This window comes from Rhinopithecus roxellana, chromosome 4, assembly GCF_007565055.1.
Source record: "Rhinopithecus roxellana isolate Shanxi Qingling chromosome 4, ASM756505v1, whole genome shotgun sequence".
Lineage (NCBI taxonomy): Eukaryota > Metazoa > Chordata > Mammalia > Primates > Cercopithecidae > Rhinopithecus > Rhinopithecus roxellana.
In genome coordinates, this window is record NC_044552.1 from 51,630,176 (window position 1) to 51,649,629 (window position 19,454).

Below are 19,454 nucleotides of genomic sequence, written 5' to 3' on the forward strand. Positions count from 1 at the left end.
AGGTGAACTAAGCAGTTAACCTTTCTGAGTCTTTTTGCTCATCTGTGTCAAAAGAGTTTCATGTTTTGCGAGGAATGGTGGTGAGAGACTTAGAGATACTGAATGCTAAGTTCATGGTACATATAAAGCACTCAAATTGGCTTTTGAAAATGAACTTATGTGCCAGCAGGATATTCAGGAATCACTTACCCAAGTGACCCTTGATTCTCTGGAACAACACTTAGAGAAGTCTTCTCTACCTGTTTGTCCCAAATACCCTCAAAGCCTATAGATACAGATTTGATACACCTTAATTTGATGGTATTTTCAAGCCCCCCCTGGTGGTGCAGACAAAGTACAGGCCCAGGTTTCTGAGTAGTGGCTAACTCACAGCCCATCTTTACCCACAAGGCAGATTTTTATTAGTCCCAAAGCGGTAAGCACTATAAGCAGTCTTAGTCAAATTCTTCAGTTAGACCTGATAGCTTCAGCTACCAACGCTAATCTTAATTCTCTGTCTGTCTCTCTCTGTCTCTCTCTCTCTGTGTGTGTGTGTGTGTGTGTGTGTGTGTGTGTGTGTGTGTGTGTGTGTATTAGAATCTTTCAACTCCCTGGTGGCCAATTTGAAGTGATGATCATTTCTGCTTCCTAAAATATTGCTTGCTACAGGCTAATGCTCAGCTTTCTTCTGTCACCTGAGCCTGACACTCCAGATGCATGCCAGCTGTGACTGTAGCACAAGGTAATTAGTGACATCCAATGGCTGCACTGCCATTCAGGATTTTAGTAGAAAAAGTGATTTGCTCTAACATTTGTGGTTCCTACCCTTGCTGCTTTGTATAAACTAACAGGTGAGCAGCAAGTGTGTGGACACCACAGAAATGGCCTGCTGGCTTTGGTCTTTCATGAAATCGCTTTTATACCTTGTGATGGTGCTGTCAGAGATCAGCTTCTCAATCTTAAGTAAACTTAAAAGGAGATGCAAGGCAAGAAGTGGACAGCAAACTTAAGGAGTGGATGTGGATAGTGCCAGCTTTGTTGAAGACAGTTCCCTCTGAGACTATAGGCCTAGCTACTCAGAAGGCTGAGGCAGGAGGATTGCTTGAGCCCAAGAGTTTGAGGCTGCAGTGAGCTATGGTCACACTACTGCATTCCAGTCTGGCAACAGAGTAAGACCCTGTCGCTAAAAAACAGAACAAACAGAAAAACAAAACAAGCAAAAGCAGGCTAGAGGATACTAAATGAGACCTTCCTAAATCTCCATTTTGGCTGAGACCCAAAGCTGAGGACAAAAATTGGCAAATATTTCCATATGTTGCAGATTTGCTGCTGATCCATGAATGATTTGCTGAGGAGGAGCCCAAAGCTCCTCTACCACAGGAGGCAAGAGTGATGGAGAAAATACCAGAAAGTGCAAGCTTCTTGAAAGAGGCTGTTAGAGTACCTCGGGTCTGCAAGCTAAGTGAGGGGATACTTTAAAAGACTCAGGGTTTGACATGTGTCTGTCCCCTGGAGTTTGGAGAGCACAAGGTTTGGGGTACCTGGTTCTCCCCTGAAACAGTCTAAAGGAAAGGGATTGAGCTGCCTAATTACACAGCCAAGAGAGCCATCTGGGTGAGAACATGGTGAGAGTGCACAGCCTGGAAGGTATGTCAGCCTGAAAGGGCCTCCTGGGAAGATCAGAAGGAGCCTTGGAGAGCATGCCATTAGAGCCGGGGTGGTCAGTTACTGACTGGGTCCCCTCCACCTGAGAGTGCTGCACTGGGCAGTTTCCGGTTGGAAAGAGTTCTAAGTACTCACCAAAATGGGGCTCTGAGCAAAGGACATGGAATCAAACTAGATGCCAATCAGTGGTGGATTCGATTTTTTAAATGTGGTATATCTAATACCATGGAATACTATGCAGCTATAAAAAACAATGAAATCATGTATTGTAAAAAACAATGCAACATGGATGCAGCTGGAGGCTATTATCCTAAAGTGAATTGACGCAGGAATAGAAAACCAAATTGCATGTTCTTACTTCTAAGTGGGAGCTAAACATTGAATACACACAGACATAATGGGAACAATAGACACTGGGGACTACCAGAGTGGGGGAGGAAAGGTGGGGGTATGTGCAGAAAAACTTACTGGGTACTATGCTCACTACCTAGGTGCAATATACCCATGTAACAAACGTGCACATGTACCCCCTGAATCCAAAAAGAGAAAAAAGGTGCTCTGGGAGAAAGAGTCAGCCTTTGGGCACATGTCACTTAGAGACTGGGCCCCACATTATGACATTACTAGCCACAGAAATAAGACTTTGCGCTTTTTCTCTGGTTTCTACCCCCTTAACCTTTCCCAGAGCCTACATGGGCTAGAAACAGCAGCATAGCTGAATAGGAACAAAGGGAGAAGACAGAAAGAAGGGAGGAAGAAGGAACCACTATCATCACCCCAGTATACGCACACTGTACCACAGGCTTCTAAGCCTGGGGAAGGACTGAGCTGGGCCAGGCAGGATAGAGCTTGGTAATTTTTAAACTGAAAAAACTTGTAAAATACAGATAGTCCCCAACTTTCAATGGTTCAACTTATTTTCCTACTTTACAATGGGCTTATCAGGGTTATTAAATGTGTTTTCAACTTGTGATATTTTTTACTTATGTGAGTTTATGGAGACATAACCCCATAAGTAGAGGAGCATCTGTAGTTGAAAGATACTGTTTTAAATAGTTATGAGCGACTGAGGGTAAAAACAAAACAAAACATGGGTTATTCCCAAGATAATAACCTGGAACAGAAAAGGAGTCAACATAATACATTCACAGCCCTTTCAATAAGCTAGTTACAAGTGGCTGAGCTCATTAGGGAAGGAAACACCAAGGGAAGTTCCCTAGAAGTTCTGAGAGGGCAAAGCAGTCTGAATTCTATGTAACTCTATCCTCACTCATACCATATTTTGGGTGGCTTGAGGGAATTTGAGATAGCATGTTTAAAGATGAACTTAGTGGCTGACTTCAACCAAAGAGCAGCCCTGATTCTAAAAAGCCGATCAGAGCTCACTAGAGGATAGTAACTGCAACTAGTCTTTCCTTCCTCTCTCAAGGCTGAGCTCTCTAAAAGCGGTATTTTTCTAATTTTTTTTTTTTTTTTGAGATGGAGTCTTGCTGTGTCACCCAGGCTGGATGGAGTGCAGGGCGTGGTCTTGGCTCACTGCAACCTCTGCCTCCAGAGTTCAAGCGATTCTCCCATTTCAGCCTCCTGAGTGGCTGGGACTACAGGCACACGCCACCACACCTGGCTAATTTTTGTATTTTTAGTAGAGATGAGGTTTCACCATGTTGGCCAGGCTGGTCTCGACCTCCTGACCTCCAGTGACCCACCCGGCTCCACCTCCCAAAGTGCTGGGATTACAGGTGTAAGCAAGTGTTCCCAGCCAAATCTTTTTATTTTTATTTTTTTTACTACAACCCACATCAAGAAATACATTTTACATGATGATCCAGTAAATCCACTCTCATTTGAAACAGAAGTCTCAGCCCAGCATGGTGAAACCCTGTCTCTACTAAAAATAAAATTTAAAAAATTAACTGGATATAGTGGCGCATGCCTGTAGTCCCAGCTACTCGGGAGGCTGAATCACTTGAACCCAGGAGGCAGAGGTTGCAGTGAGTTGAGATCACGCCACTGCGTTCCAGCCTAGGTGACAGAGTGAGCCTCCGTCTTGCTCAAAACAAAAGAAAAAAAGAAAAAATACCCTGCTAGGTATACCAGATATTTTCTATTATATTCCTCCTCCTCCTCCTTTTTTTTTTAATGCAGGTCTAATGGGCCTAGAACCACAGTTTGAAAAATGGGTGTATATTTCCCTCAGTATCAGGGTGGGCAGATGGGTAGTGGTGGGCCCACTGACTAGCAGTAACAGCGATACTGTGTACTGATTCCAACATCCCAGATGATTCTTTTAGAGAATTCTAACATTCCTCCTGCTCTTGATCATTCTACATCTGAATTAGGGTTATCCAGAGAAAGAGAACCAATAGGATGTATGTATACACATATATGTGTGCATATATACACATATACATATATACATATAAACATGTGCGTGTGTATGTGTATATATATTATACATATATATTATATGTAAGTGTATATATTATATATAGATAGATAGATAGATATATAGAGAGAGAGAACGAGTCATAAGGAATTGCTCACACAATTATGAAGGCTTATAAGTCCCAAGATCTGCAGGGTAAATTGGCAAGCTGGAGACCCAGGAGAGCTAAAGGTATAATTCCAGTCTGAATCCAAAGGCCTAAGACTTGGGAGAGCTGATGGTTTAGGTCCAGTCTGAAGGCCACCAGGCTCCAGAACAACAGCTGATGTTTGCATTTGTGTCTGAAGCCAGGAAAAGGCTGATGTCCCAATTTGAAGCCAGTCAGGCAAGAGGAATTCTCTTACCTGGGGGAAGGTCAGCCTTTTTATTCTACTCATGTCTTCAAATGATTGGAGGAGGCTCACCCACATTAGGGAAGACTATCTGTTTTACTTAGTCTTCTGATTCAAATGTTTATCTCATCCAAAAATACCTTCACAGAAACCCCCAGAATAATGAAATATCTGAGGCTGGGCACAGTGGCTCATGCCTATAATTCCAGCACTTTTGGAGGCTGAGGTGGTAGAATTTCTGGAGCTCATGAGTTTGAGACAAGCTTAGGCAACATAGTGAGACCTTGTCTCTACAAAATAATTTTTAAAATTAGCTGGGCATGGCGGCTTGAGACTGTTGTCCCAGCTACTGGGGAGGTTGAAGCAGGAGGATCACTTGAGCCCAGGAGTCTGAGGCTTCACAGAACTAGGATAGTGCCACCACAGTCCAGCCTGGATGACAGAGTGAGATCCCATCTCTAAAAAAATTTAAAATATTTTTTAAAAAAGAAAGAAAGGGAATATTTGGGCCCCCTGTGGCCAAGTCAATTTGACACACAAAATTAGACATTGCTATACCCCTACTGCCCTAAATAAGGCACCAATCTTCGATCCTATTAGATCCAATTTAGTTTTGACTTCAGTAGGAGTGAAATAAGAACCAAAACAGAAATAAAACTTCAGGAACTTTGTAAATGCCTCTATGAAGAATGTAAGGTGTATTTCAAAGCATAATTCCAATATCAGAAATTGTCTTGCATTTTCTCATCAGCAGGTCAGTTTGAGAAACCACGAACAAAGTTATAGTAGTTAATCTTGCCTTCTCCATGAGAGCACATCCTGATTAACTGCAGAGAAAGCAAAGAGAATAGGTGAGACAGATCCGCAGGGCTTCCGTCAGCTCAACTGCAGAGTGCGCTTATACATAATGATCCCCAGCCTTTGTAAATCAGTTCAGAATTTTTATATCTTCAAGTTGATTCTGAAATGATCCTGTGAACCTGGCAGGTAGGACAGACATCATCCCCATCTTACACTTAATGAAACCAAAGATGGATGGAGTAAATGACCTTCCCTGTTGAAGGTTAAAAGAATGAGGGTCATGATCAACTCAGTATATCACTGGAGGCTATATGAGTAAACGGCAAACTGTTTCTCATGAAAGCAGGATGTTGGCAAACTGACAAACTGCATCTGCTGCCCAGAAGGAATGCTGAGGGCAGTCACGACCCAGGCACAAGTGTTTCTTGTGATTAGGCACATCTGAAGCCTGTTAGCAATAATGTGAACCTATGATCAATTAAGCAACTGACCAATCGTTACCTCCTCCTCCCTGTTCTTTCTACCCAATAAAGATGAAGGGGTGTAGAGGCTCGGGCAGCTGCCTTTGCTCACTAGAAGCAGGGAGCTCTCTTCTTTCCCTTCCTTTAAAATAGTTACTTTTCTTTTAAGTTTTCATTTCTGCTTTCATCCTCCTTCATTAACTCTTGTAATGACGGTCTCAAGTAGTAACAGTAGTAATTGTTGTAGTGACGGTCTCAAGTAGTAACCGTGGCAGTCTGCCACACTTCCCAAGATTTCAGAACATCCATATTTATAAAAGCACTTTTAGTTGTTTTTATATTCAAATAAAAGACTGTCTACTCGGCTCATGAGGAGTAAGACTTTTTAAATAGCAGGCTCTTGCTACCGCAGCCTAACGGAAGGGTCTGGTTATGCCACTGCTCAACCTGTGTCCCTTGAAACTCAACTGTGACTGGTAACGGACTGACTTTCTGTGGTTATTTTTATAAGACATGTGCAAATCTGTCCCACCCCCACTTCCCTGCTGCACTTGCCAATGACTGCCATTCCTATCTCCCATGTAAGTTCCCACATCAGACAGTATGAAGAATTTGAAAATCAAAAGTTGGGCAAGCTGTCAACCTAAAATTTGAGGAGCTAAATGTGTGTTTGGTCCACATAAACAAATACTCTTCTATCTGCCCTCCTACTCACTCCCTGCTAATGTTTCTGTGAAAAATCCTTGTCTCCAACCTAGTCACTAGCCCTAAACCAAACCCTTTCCTAAATGACTCTTAAATTATGAACACCTATTTTGGCTAAAAGATCTTTAAAAGGGCCTACAGAACCTCAATATTCTTAATCAGTAAGAATGTCTCAATGATAATAAGCCACAGTCCTTGGCATTTCTCAGGGGGACTTTGTTCTGACTTCCAAGGGAACCCTGGCTAAAGGGTTTATAATGAAGAAAAGGCATGAAAGTCCCCCTTCAACTGACTTAGAAAAATTCAATGAAGAAAACTTCCATGCCCTTTCTCCATCTGCTGCTAGTCATGCTACCATTACTGACAGATGCCACAGCCCTCCCACAGTGGTCACGCCCTCTTCCATGCTAACCCTACTGATGGGCCAGTGTAGGTATCAGCTGTGAAGGATATCAAAGGTTGCCAACCAGTCTGCTCAATCAACTTATCTTTGAGTCTCCCCTTGGTAGCTGCCCCTCCTGGATCATCTCTGTTGCTCTTATTCAGTCCTGACATGTTGGTCTACTAACCACTGTGTTGTCCAGCCCCAGGCCCACTTAAAGAGATGCCCTGCAACAGCAATTAGAAAAGAATGCCAATGCTAGAATCAACGGGCAATACCTAATCAGGACAGAATAGTAGATCTGATCTGAACATCCTAAATCTGTCCCAGCTATAGTGAAATACATATACAATTACCTTTAGGAAAGAATGACCAGTGCTTAGCCTCTGCAATCAACTCAGAAGAGTAATTCATACTGACCTCCTTAACCAAGGAGTCATCCACTGGGACATTAAGTGATTCACAGATTTTAAAGAACATGTCTCTGTCCACATATCCTGAAGCTTCCTTGTCGTAAATTTGAAATGCCTCACGAATGTTGTCTTTGCATGAGTGATCTTTCAGTTGATTCTGAACTGTGTCTATTAATGCTTCCAATTCCTGCACTCCTGGATCCTTTTCAGTTTGCTTGCTGGAGAGAAAGGAAGGAAATGACTGCACGTGGTATTTATTCTTGACCAATCTCATCTCAGTGACCAAAGTTCCTACTTGATGAAATCAGGGAAGCTTCTAATCCCAGCTTTGAGACTGAGCTGACCAATGACTGAACACTTGCCCACAGGCCGATAGCTGACCTCCACATCAGGAAGGTCTGATTAGGGGCAGTTTTTGAATTTCCTCCCTTCTTGCTCAGCCTCCTTTCCTGCCATCTGTTAATCACTGCACTACAAGGAGGCAAATCTAATACCACCACCATGCCAAATTTGGTATCTGTGGAAATCACATCATTGTCTCTTACTGATGTTGCAGATTAATGTTTCCTCACCTACAGCTAAATGCCTGAGTGATATATATAGAGAGAGATGATAGATAGATAGATACAGATATCGATATCGATCTGCAGCCAAGAATCAACCTTTTATACTTTTAATATTATTCCCTGTCCAATTCACACTGAATTTTGTGAAAGGTTATCTATGGAAGCTAAGAGATTGCTCTGTGACGTGGAGTGAGAAGTTTGAGCTTAGCATTTACTGAAATTAAGAGAGAATAGGAAGATGGCCGAATAGGAACAGCTCCAGTCTCCAACTCCCGGCGCGAGCGACACAGAAGACCGGTGATTTCTGCATTTTCAACTGAGGTACTGGGGTCATCTCACTGGGGAGTGCCAGACAATCGGTGCTGGTCAGCTGCTGCAGCCCGACCAGCGAGAGCTGAAGCAGGGCGAGGCACTGCCTCACCTGGGAAGCACAAGGGGGAAGGGAATCCCTTTTCTTAGCCAGGCGAACTGAGTCACACGACACCTGGAAAATCGGGTAATTCCCACCCCAATACTGCGCTTTAAGCAAACGGGCACACCAGGAGATTATACCCACACCTGGCCGGGAGGGTCCCATGGCCACGGAGCCTCCCTCATAGCTAGCACAGCAGTCTGCGATCTAACCACAAGGCAGCAGCGAGGCTGGGGGAGGGGCGCCCGCCATTGCTGAGGCTTAAGTAAGTAAACAAAGCCGCTGGGAAGCTCGAACTGGGTGGAGCTCACAGCAGCTCAAGGAAACCTGCCTGTCTCTGTAGACTCCACCTCTGGGGACAGGGCACAGCTAAAAAACAACAGGGGAAGCAGCAGAGGCCTGTGCAGACCCGAACGACTCTGTCTGACAGCTTTGAAGAGAGCAGTGGATCTCCCAACATGGAGGGTTGAGATCTGAGAACGGACAGACTGCCTGCTCAAGTGGGTCCCTGACCCCTGAGTAGCCTAACTGGGAGACAACCCCCACTAGGGGCGGTCTGACACCCCACACCTCACAGGGTGGAGTATACCCCTGAGAGGAAGCTTCCAAAGTAAGAATCAGACAGGTACACTCGCTGTTCAACAATATTCTATCTTCTGCAACCTCTGCTGCTGATACCCAGGCAAACAGGGTCTGGAGTGGACCTCAAGCAATCTCCAACAGACCTACAGCTGAGGGTCCTGACTATTAGAAGGAAAACTACCAAACAGGAAGAACACCTATACCAAAACCCCATCAGTACGTCACCATCATCAAAGACCAGAGGCAGATAAAACCACAAAGATGGGGAAGAAGCAGGGCAGAAAAGCTGGAAATTCAAAAAATAAGAGCGCATCTCCCCCTGCAAAGGAGCGCAGCTCATCGCCAGCAACGGATCAAAGCTGGTCAGAGAATGACTTTGACGAGATGAGAGAAGAAGGCTTCAGTCCATCAAACTTCTCAGAGCTAAAGGAGGAATTACGTACCCAGCGCAAAGAAACTAAAAATCTTGAAAAAAGAGTGGAAGAATTGACAGCTAGACTAATTAATGCAGAGAAGGTCACAAATGAAATGACAGAGATGAAAACCATGACACGAGAAATACGTGACAAATGCACAAGCTTCAGTAACCAACTCGATCAACTGGAAGAAAGAGTATCAGCAATTGAGGATCAAATGAATGAAATGAAGCGAGAAGAGAAACCAAAAGAAAAAAGAAGAAAAAGAAATGAACAAAGCCTGCAAGAAGTATGGGATTATGTAAAAAGACCAAATCTACGTCTGATTGGGGTGCCTGAAAGTGAGGGCGAAAATGGAACCAAGTTGGAAAACACTCTTCAGGATATCATCCAGGAGAACTTCCCCAACCTAGTAGGGGAGGCCAACATTCAAATTCAGGAAATACAGAGAACGCCACAAAGATACTCCTCCAGAAGAGCAACTCCAAGACACATAATTGCCAGATTCACCAAAGTTGAAATGACGGAAAAAATCTTAAGGGCAGCCAGAGAGAAAGGTCGAGTTACCCACAAAGGGAAGCTCATCAGACTAACAGCAGACCTCTCGGCAGAAACTCTACAAGCCAGAAGAGAGTGGGGGCCAATATTCAACGTTCTTAAAGAAAAGAATTTTAAACCCAGAATTTCATATCCAGCCAAACTAAGTTTCATCAGTGAAGGAGAAATAAAATCCTTTACAGATAAGCAAACGCTTAGAGATTTTGTCACCACCAGGCCTGCCTTACAAGAGATCCTGAAGGAAGCCCTAAACATGGAATGGAACAACTGGTACCAGCCATTGCAAAAACATGCCAAAATGTAAAGACCATCGAGGCTAGGAAGAAACTGCATCAACTAACGAGCAAAATAACCAGTTAATATCATAATGGCAGGATCAAGTTCACACATAACAATATTAACCTTAAATGTTAATGGACTAAATGCTCCAATTAAAAGACACAGACTGGCAAACTGGATAAAGAGTCAAAACCCATCAGTCTGCTGTATTCAGGAGACCCATCTCACATGCAGAGACATACATAGGCTCAAAATAAAGGGATGGAGGAAGATCTACCAAGCAAATGGAGAACAAAAAAAAAGCAGGGGTTGCAATCCTAGTCTCTGATAAAATAGACTTTAAACCATCAAAGATCAAAAGAGACAAAGAAGGCCATTACATAATGGTAAAGGGATCAATTCAACAGGAAGAGCTAACTATCCTAAACATATATGCACCCAATACAGGAGCACCCAAATTCATAAAGCAAGTCCTTAGAGACTTACAAAGAGACTTAGACTCCCATACAATAATAATGGGAGACTTCAACACTCCACTGTCAACATTAGACAGATCAACGAGACAGAAAGTTAACAAGGATATCTAGGAATTGAACTCATCTCTGCACCAAGCGGACCTAATAGACATCTATAGAACTCTCCACCCCAAATCAACAGAATATACATTCTTCTCAGCACCACATCGCACTTATTCCAAAATTGACCACATAATTGGAAGTAAAGCACTCCTTAGCAAATGTAAAAGAACAGAAATTATAACAAACTGTCTCTCAGACCACAGTGCAATCAAACTAGAACTCAGGACTAAGAAACTCAATCAAAACCGCTCAACTACATGGAAACTGAACAACCTGCTCCTGAATGACTACTGGGTACATAACGAAATGAAGGCAGAAATAAAGATGTTCTTTGAAACCAATGAGAACAAAGATACAACATACCAGAATCTCTGGGACACATTTAAAGCAGTGTGTAGAGGGAAATTTATAGCACTAAATGCCCACAAGAGAAAGCTGGAAAGATCTAAAATTGACACTCTAACATCACAATTAAAAGAACTGGAGAAGCAAGAGCAAACACATTCAAAAGCTAGCAGAAGGCAAGAAATAACTAAGATCAGAGCAGAACTGAAGGAGATAGAGACACAAAAAACCCTCCAAAAAATCAATGAATCCAGGAGTTGGTTTTTTGAAAAGATCAACAAAATTGACAGACCGCTAGCAAGACTAATAAAGAAAAGAGAGAAGAATCAAATAGACGCAATAAAAAATGATAAAGGGGATATCACCACGGACCCCACAGAAATACAAACTACTTTCAGAGAATACTATAAACACCTCTATGCAAATCAACTAGAAAATCTAGAAGAAATGGATAATTTCCTGGACACTTACACTCTTCCAAGACTAAACCAGGAAGAAGTTGAATCCCTGAATAGACCAATAGCAGGCTCTGAAATTGAGGCAATAATTAATAGCCTACCAACCAAAAAAAGTCCAGGACCAGATGGATTCACAGCTGAATTCTACCAGAGGTACAAGGAGGAGCTGGTACCATTCCTTCTGAAACAATTCCAATCAATTGAAAAAGAGGGAATCCTCCCTAACTCATTTTATGAGGCCAACATCATCCTGATACCAAAGCCTGGCAGAGACACAACAAAAAAAGAAAATTTTAGACCAATATCCCTGATGAACATCGATACAAAAATCCTCAATAAAATACTGGCAAACCGGATTCAGCAGCACATCAAAAAGCTTATCCACCATGATCAAGTGGGCTTCATCCCTGGGATGCAAGGCTGGTTCAACATTCGCAAATCAATAAACGTAATCCAGCATATAAACAGAACCAAAGACAAGAACCACATGATTATCTCAATAGATGCAGAAAAGGCTTTTGACAAAATGCAACAGCCCTTCATGCTAAAAACGCTCCATAAATTCGGTATTGATGGAATGTACCTCAAAATAATAAGAGCTATTTATGACAAACCCACAGCCAATATCATACTGAATGGGCAAAAACTGGAAAAATTCCCTTTGAAAACTGGCACAAGACAGGGATGCCCTCTCTCACCACTCCTATTCAACATAGTGTTGGAAGTTCTGGCTAGGGCAATCAGGCAAGAGAAAGAAATCAAGGGTATCCAGTTAGGAAAAGAAGAAGTCAAATTGTCCCTGTTTGCAGATGACATGATTGTATATTTAGAAAACCCCATTGTCTCAGCCCAAAATCTCCTTAAGCTGATAAGCAACTTCAGCAAAGTCTCAGGATACAAAATTAATGTGCAAAAATCACAAGCATTCTTATACACCAGTAACAGACAAGCAGAGAGCCAAATCATGAATGAACTTCCATTCACAATTGCTTCAAAGAGAATAAAATACCTAGGAATCCAACTTACAAGGGATGTAAAGGACCTCTTCAAGGAGAACTACAAACCACTGCTCAGTGAAATAAAAGAGGACACTAACAAACGGAAGAACATACCATGCTCATGGATAGGAAGAATCAATATCGTGAAAATGGCCATACTGCCCAAGGTTATTTATAGATTCAATGCCATCCCCATCAAGCTACCAATGAATTTCTTCACAGAATTGGAAAAAACTGCTTTAAAGTTCATATGGAACCAAAAAAGACCCCGCATTGCCAAGACAATCCTAAGTCATAAGAACAAAGCTGGAGGCATCACGCTACCTGACTTCAAACTATACTACAAGGCTACAGTAACCAAAACAGCATGGTACTGGTACCAAAACAGAGATATAGACCAATGGAACAGAACAGAGTCCTCAGAAATAACACCACACATCTACAGCCATCTGATCTTTGACAAACCTGAGAGAAACAAGAAATGGGGAAAGGACTCCCTATTTAATAAATGGTGCTGGGAAAATTGGCTAGCTATAAGTAGAAAGCTGAAAGTGGATCCTTTCCTTACTCCTTATACGAAAATTAATTCAAGATGGATTAGAGACTTAAATGTTAGACCTAATACCACAAAAACCCTAGAAGAAAACCTAGGTAATACCATTCAGGACATAGGCATGGGCAAGGACTTCATGTCTAAAACACCAAAAGCAACGGCAGCAAAAGCCAAAATTGACAAATGGGATATGATTAAACTAAAGAGCTTCTGCACAGCAAAAGAAACTACCATCAGAGTGAACAGGCAACCTACAGAATGGGAGAAAAATTTTGCAATCTACTCATCTGACAAAGGGCTAATATCCAGAATCTACAAAGAACTCAAACAAATTTACAAGAAAAAAACAAACAACCCCATCAAAAAGTGGGCAAAGGATATGAATGGACATTTCTCAAAAGAAGACATTCATACAGCCAACAGACACATGAAAAAATGCTCATCATCACTGGCCATCAGAGAAATGGAAATCAAAACCACAATGAGATACCATCTCACACCAGTTAGAATGGCAATCATTAAAAAGTCAGGAAACAACAGGTGCTGGAGAGGATGTGGAGAAATAGGAACACTTTTACACTGTTGGTGGGATTGTAAACTAGTTCAACCATTATGGAAAACAGTATGGCGATTCCTCAAGGATCTAGATCTAGACGTACCATTTGACCCAGCCATCCCACTACTGGGTATATACCCAAAGGATAATAAATCATGCTGCTATAAAGACACATGCACACGTATGTTTATTGCGGCACTATTCACAATAGCAAAGACTTGGAATCAACCCAAATGTCCATCTGTGACAGACTAGATTAAGAAAATGTGGCACATATACACCATGGACTATTATGCAGCCATAAAAAAAGGATGAGTTTGTGTCCTTTGTAGGGACATGGATGCAGCTGGAAACCATCATTCTTAGCAAACTATCACAAGAACAGAAAACCAAACACCGCATGTTCTCACTCATAAGTGGGAACTGAACAATGAGATCACTTGGACTCGGGAAGGGGAACATCACACATCGGGGCCTATCATGGGGAGGGGGGAGGGGGGAGGGATTGCATTGGGAGTTATACCTGATATAAATGATGAATTGATGGGTGCTGACGAGTTGATGGGTGCAGCACACCAACATGGCACAAGTATACATATGTAACAAACCTGCACATTATACACATGTACCCTAGAACTTAAAGTATAATAATTAAAAAAAAAGAGAGAATAGTAGCACAGGGTGTTGGGAAGACAGCGGTCTAACCCTTTGAAACACAACCATAATAAGTAGAGGCTCAATTTTTATTTCCTCTGCAAATGAAGGTACAGTTATAAAATTAAAAAGTTTAGAGCTGAAAGATTCCCTCATATTTCATCTTTATAAATCCTTTTAGAACAAAATGGGCCAAATAAACTCAGTAAGCATTCTTCCCTCTTTCAGTGATGAGAAAACACATCTGAAGAACTGAGTGACTGATCCCACATCCCATGTCAGCAGCAAGACTAGCACTCACATCCCACTCCAGTTCCAATATATTCTCTCAATTGTGCCCAGTCACCTCTCCCTGAATTCCTCTCCTTCCATAACTTGAAAACTGTCAATCTACCATTGCTTTTCTATATTTATTTTTCTTGTGTATAATATTTTTAAAGTTCACTGTTGCAAATAACCTCTTTTTAACTTATTTTCCCCTTTTACCTGCTGGCAAGTCTTGCTGGGGAAGGTATAAAGTGGAATAACCTTTCAGGAAAAATTTGGAAACATGAAGCAACAGTCCAGCAAATAATCTCAAATAATTTATCCTAAGGAAATAATCATGGGTTGTATGCAAAGATACATCTATAAGATTGTTTTGAGATAGCCCAAATGTCCAAAAATAGGGGATTAAATAATTTACACTACAATAAAGGAACAGAATAATACTGTAGCCATTGAAAATGCTGCAGAAAGAGTATAAAGATATTTTTAGTGAGAAAATCAAGACATAAATGTATGTATAGAGTGTTACCTTGTGTTATAAAAGTTGTAGGGGCAATAAGAGTATGTACTTAAAGTTGTTTATATTATTTAAAGAAACTCTGAAAAGATATTCAAAAAAATCAATGAAAGAGGTAGTTACCTATGGGGAGTGGAGGGTAAGAAGTAGGTACATGAAAGATGGGGTAGGAGCAAAGCTTCTCCTTGGTCCCTTCATATATATGTCTTAAAATATTTCATTTCACAAGGGTTCATGATAGACTATCAAGTGAAAAAAGCAAAATAGTATTACAGAATTTTCCACTTTATATGCATCTTTAAAAAACAAAATATTAGAAGTAGTTATCTCTGAGTTATAAGATTTTCAAAAATTTTTGCTATTTTCCATTTCTATTACCTAGATTTTTATTCCCTAAATTTTCACATGCTGGTCATGTGTTACTTTTGTAGTAAGCCAAGAACAATAAAAATTGTAATAATCCCCAATATCTAAATGCTCTCTGGCATTATTCATTATAGAAGCAGAATATGTTTATCTGATTAATGTAATTCAAATCATATATACTAAATTATGAATGACCACCAGGGAGCTATTTTAGTGGCAGGAAGCAGTCAAACCTCAATCTTCCATGTGTTTCCAAGAACTAGAGCCATGAAACATATAAAGTTAAAATGTGATCATCCAATCATTTGGGGAAAGAGACAATAACTCTCCCTTTCCCGAAGAAGCTAGATTCCCATTCTCCTTTATACAGCAGGAAAAATGCCCATGGCATCTGCTGCCTTTGAGTAAGATGGAGTAAATTCACAGATAGATAGCAACAGGTGGTACTGTTTAAGGAAGAGCTAGTTAAAGTTACAGCCCTTACTTATTGCCAAAGCCCAAGTCAGGGCACATTCTGGAAAAGAGCTGCAAGTTACAGGGCAAGCTTTGCTCACATGGGTCAACAAGAAAACACAGGGGCCAGCTGGTTATGCCCAACAGGGACTGCCAACTGAGAGGTGGCTGGAGGTCCTAACATGCTGGGTGAAGACTCTGTGCCAAGCCCTCCAATGACCTTCCTTAACTTCCATAAAAGTGAACGTGCTTTATAGAGTGGCTAATCTTCCAGAGGTAAGAGGGATGTCACAGTTTTCTGTGTGCTCTTCAAATACTTTGCTATGAGCATCCTGGCAAAGTTCTCCACTTAGAAAATGAGACAGATAAGCAAAAAGAAGGAATAAGGAAGAGTTAGAAAGATGAAAATGACAATGGCTTCATTTTTAGTTGTACAAAGTGTGAGATGCTGGTGGCTCAGATGAACAAAGACATGTTGAAAATAGATTCAGCAGAATGGTCAGGAGAGCAATTCAGATACTGCAACGTCTAGAAAGTTTAGAGAAGGCAAGCAAGAGGACAAAAAACAGGACCTTGAGAAATGCCAACCTAGTAGACAGAAGTAGGAAAGACACACAGAATAGGCTTTAAGAGAGCTAGGACTACCAAAAACTTTGAGTTTCCAGAACTCAAAAGAGGATTTCAAAAGAGAGGTGGTAAAGAGTAATCAATATTATATGCAGATCAGAAAAACTGAACACTAGATCAAGGGGCCAGCAAACTATGACACCCAGGCCAAAGTCAACCTGCTGCCTATTTTTTATACATAACTTTTTATTGAAATACAGCCACTCCTATTCATTTACATATTGTCTATGGCTGCTTTCATGCTGTAAGGGTAGAATTGAGTAGTTACGCCAAAGAAGGTATGATCCATAAAGCCTAAACTATTTACTACCTGTCCCTTCACTAAAAAAAGAAAAAAAAATTGACAACCCTTGCTCTCAGAGAATAGATTATGAGCTCCCTATTCTCTTATATAATTGTCTAAGCATTTAATGTAAGGTTTGGTATATGGTATAAGCTCAAATATCTGTTGAATGAATGACTAAATGAGAAGAGTCCATTATACTTGGAAACAATCAATGACCTTCAAGAAAGAAATTTATGAAGCAGTCATTAAAAAAAGTCATAAAGATTCTGGAGCAGTCAGGAGGGAAGTGGTTACAGACACAAAATAGAAGAATTGGATTTGAAGAAATAGGAGGAGTTACTTATCTCTGACAAAAGAAGGTAAAGAGAAGAAGAGTGATAGTAGAGAAACATTCTAAGATGAAGGGTGAGAAAACTGATGAAGCCCACATTGGATCATTTGATCTCATATTTGAAACCAAATCACTTCCATTTCCTTAAAGAAAATGAGAATATTTGGACAATTCTCATGGGAAAAGTAGCTGGAAGTGAAAAAGAAAAAGATTAAAAAGATCATTGAGTAAGAGAGTAGGGTCCTCTTGAAGCTGAAGCGCACAAAAGGGCATGTTAATGGAACAAGAATAATACATATGAACAAGTGTGTGTATGTATCTATGCTATTCACACATGTGGATTTCCTGTGGAGGGTAGGTTAGTAAGTGTGTGCATTTGCTGTCCTTAAGTCTGAGTTCAAATACTGCAATGAGGACCCCAAACCCAAAGAGAATTTAAGACCTTGAAGATGAAGTTAATACTCAGTTACCTGTGCATTATTCTAATTTTCTGGCTCAGAGAAAGCAAATGGCCAACTCCAAATTTCATCATCTTGGAACTGACAATTGACAAAAACAAACAGTACTGGTCTGACAAGTACTCATGATCCCCTTTCATGACTCTGCAATGAGTGGCAAAATATATTTGTAACTGCATTTCCTTAGAGCAGGATTCTTTATCAGATGGGTGAGTCAAGAGCTAAATGCAGAATAGCTAGGAGACACAGAAGATGTGACCATGGATTCTTATCATCTCCATGCATTTTCCCTAACTCATCTCTCTGATCCATCACAAGAGAAGAAAGGGAGAGTGAGGATCAAAATGAGGATGGCAATGGATCTCTTACCCCATGTTGTAGTCCATTTATGTTGCTATGAAATAACTAAGGGTGGTAATTTATTAAAAAAAAAAAAAAAAAAAAAGAGGCTTATTTGGCTCAGAGTTCTGAAGACTATATAAGGAACATGGTACCAACATTTGCTTCTGGTAAAAATGTCAGGCTGCTTCCTTTCATGGTGGAAGGGAAAGGAGAGCAGACATGTGCAGAGATCACATGATAAGAGAAGAGGCGAGCGAGAGAGAGTAGGTGGTGCCAGGCTCTTTTCAACAACAGTTCTCATGGGAACTACAAGTGAGAACTCATTCCTATGAGAATGGCACCAAGCCATTTATGATGGATCTGCCCTCAGGATCCAGACACCTTCCATGAGGCCCATCTCCAACACTGGGGATCAAATTTCAACATGAGGCTTGGTGGGGCCAAACAAACCATATCCATATGGCAACCTAAAATTTGAATTTCTCCTTATTTTTATTGATATCATGTTCTAAGAGTCACAGTGGTATCTTTTCCTCATTACTGCATTTTAAAAAACTTAAATTACTAAATTTAAAAAAAATGTTAAAGATGATTTAATTAGTGGTATGCTGAAGCAAGAAGCTTTCCAGTGTCTGCTGGTATTTGCATAAACAAGGGACAATTACAGAAAAAAACTTTTGGGAAGTATTAGAATATATGACTATGAATATGAAGTAGGTCTTTAATGCTGGTCAGCCACCAAACTATGCTTCTCCAGTCTGTTTAGCCTCCACTTTCCTGGACAGCTATCATATTTGTTTAAGTCCTGAGGCAATTTTTTTTTTTAATTAAAGATGTATCCATGAAATGAGACAATTTTTTTTTTTTTTACATTTTAATATCTCTGGAATTAACATGCATTTTTCAATTAATGGTGAATATGGATTATATTTGGAAATTTTTTCTTTCTTAGTAGTAGCTAATATATGCTGTTTTAAATTTTATTTTATATTCATTTTGTTGATATTTACATATTCAATAAAAAGAGAATTTCATAACTTCTCCTCTCTCCTGAAACCTCCAACATCTCCCTCTATCCTCACTCTTTCTACTGCACTACTATCAGGAAACAATCACAAGGGCCTTCCAATATCTACCCACCTACTAGCATCTGAACCCACATATCCTGCCTGCCTTTTGCCTGTTGCCCTAGATCAAGGTTTTAAAGAGTAATCCCAGGACCTGTGGAGGTTCCCAAGACCCTCTGGGGGTCTGTGAAGTCAAAATTATTCTTGTGATAATACTTAGTCATTTATTTATCTTTTTACTCTTGTTTTCCCATAAGTACACAATGGAGTTTTCCAAAGGTCACACAACACAGGCTATCACAGCAGGCAGAATACAAAAGCGCATGAAAATCTAGTCATTTTCTATTACTAAAGTCAGACATTAAGAGGTTTGCAAAAATGTAAAGCACTATCACTCTTCTCACTCGATTTTTCTTTGTAAAAATATAGGTTTTTTCCACAAAATTATGTTATTTGTGTTAACATGAAATGGGTTTACTGTTTTCAAAATAAATTAATATTTGAAAATTTTTCAGATACAATTTCTAATATGCTAAATGGCAATAGATATAAACACATAAAAACTCTTTGGGGCCCTCAATAATTTTTAAGGGTATAAAGG

General features: G+C 40.6%; 1 protein-coding gene across 1 annotated transcript in view; it reads right to left on the minus strand.

The window, feature by feature from the left end:
* Window positions 1-5,013: 5,013 nt before the first annotated feature.
* EFHC1 (EF-hand domain containing 1) overlaps window positions 5,014-19,454 on the minus strand; it is an 83,886-nt gene continuing 69,445 nt past the window's right edge. Inside the window, exons 10-11 of the mRNA XM_010364143.2 lie at window positions 7,192-7,402; window positions 5,014-5,249 (exon numbers count right to left, since the gene is read on the minus strand). Of these exons, the coding sequence (XP_010362445.1) occupies window positions 5,178-5,249; window positions 7,192-7,402 (283 nt within the window). The 3' untranslated portion in view covers window positions 5,014-5,177. The remainder of the gene's footprint in view (window positions 5,250-7,191; window positions 7,403-19,454) is intronic.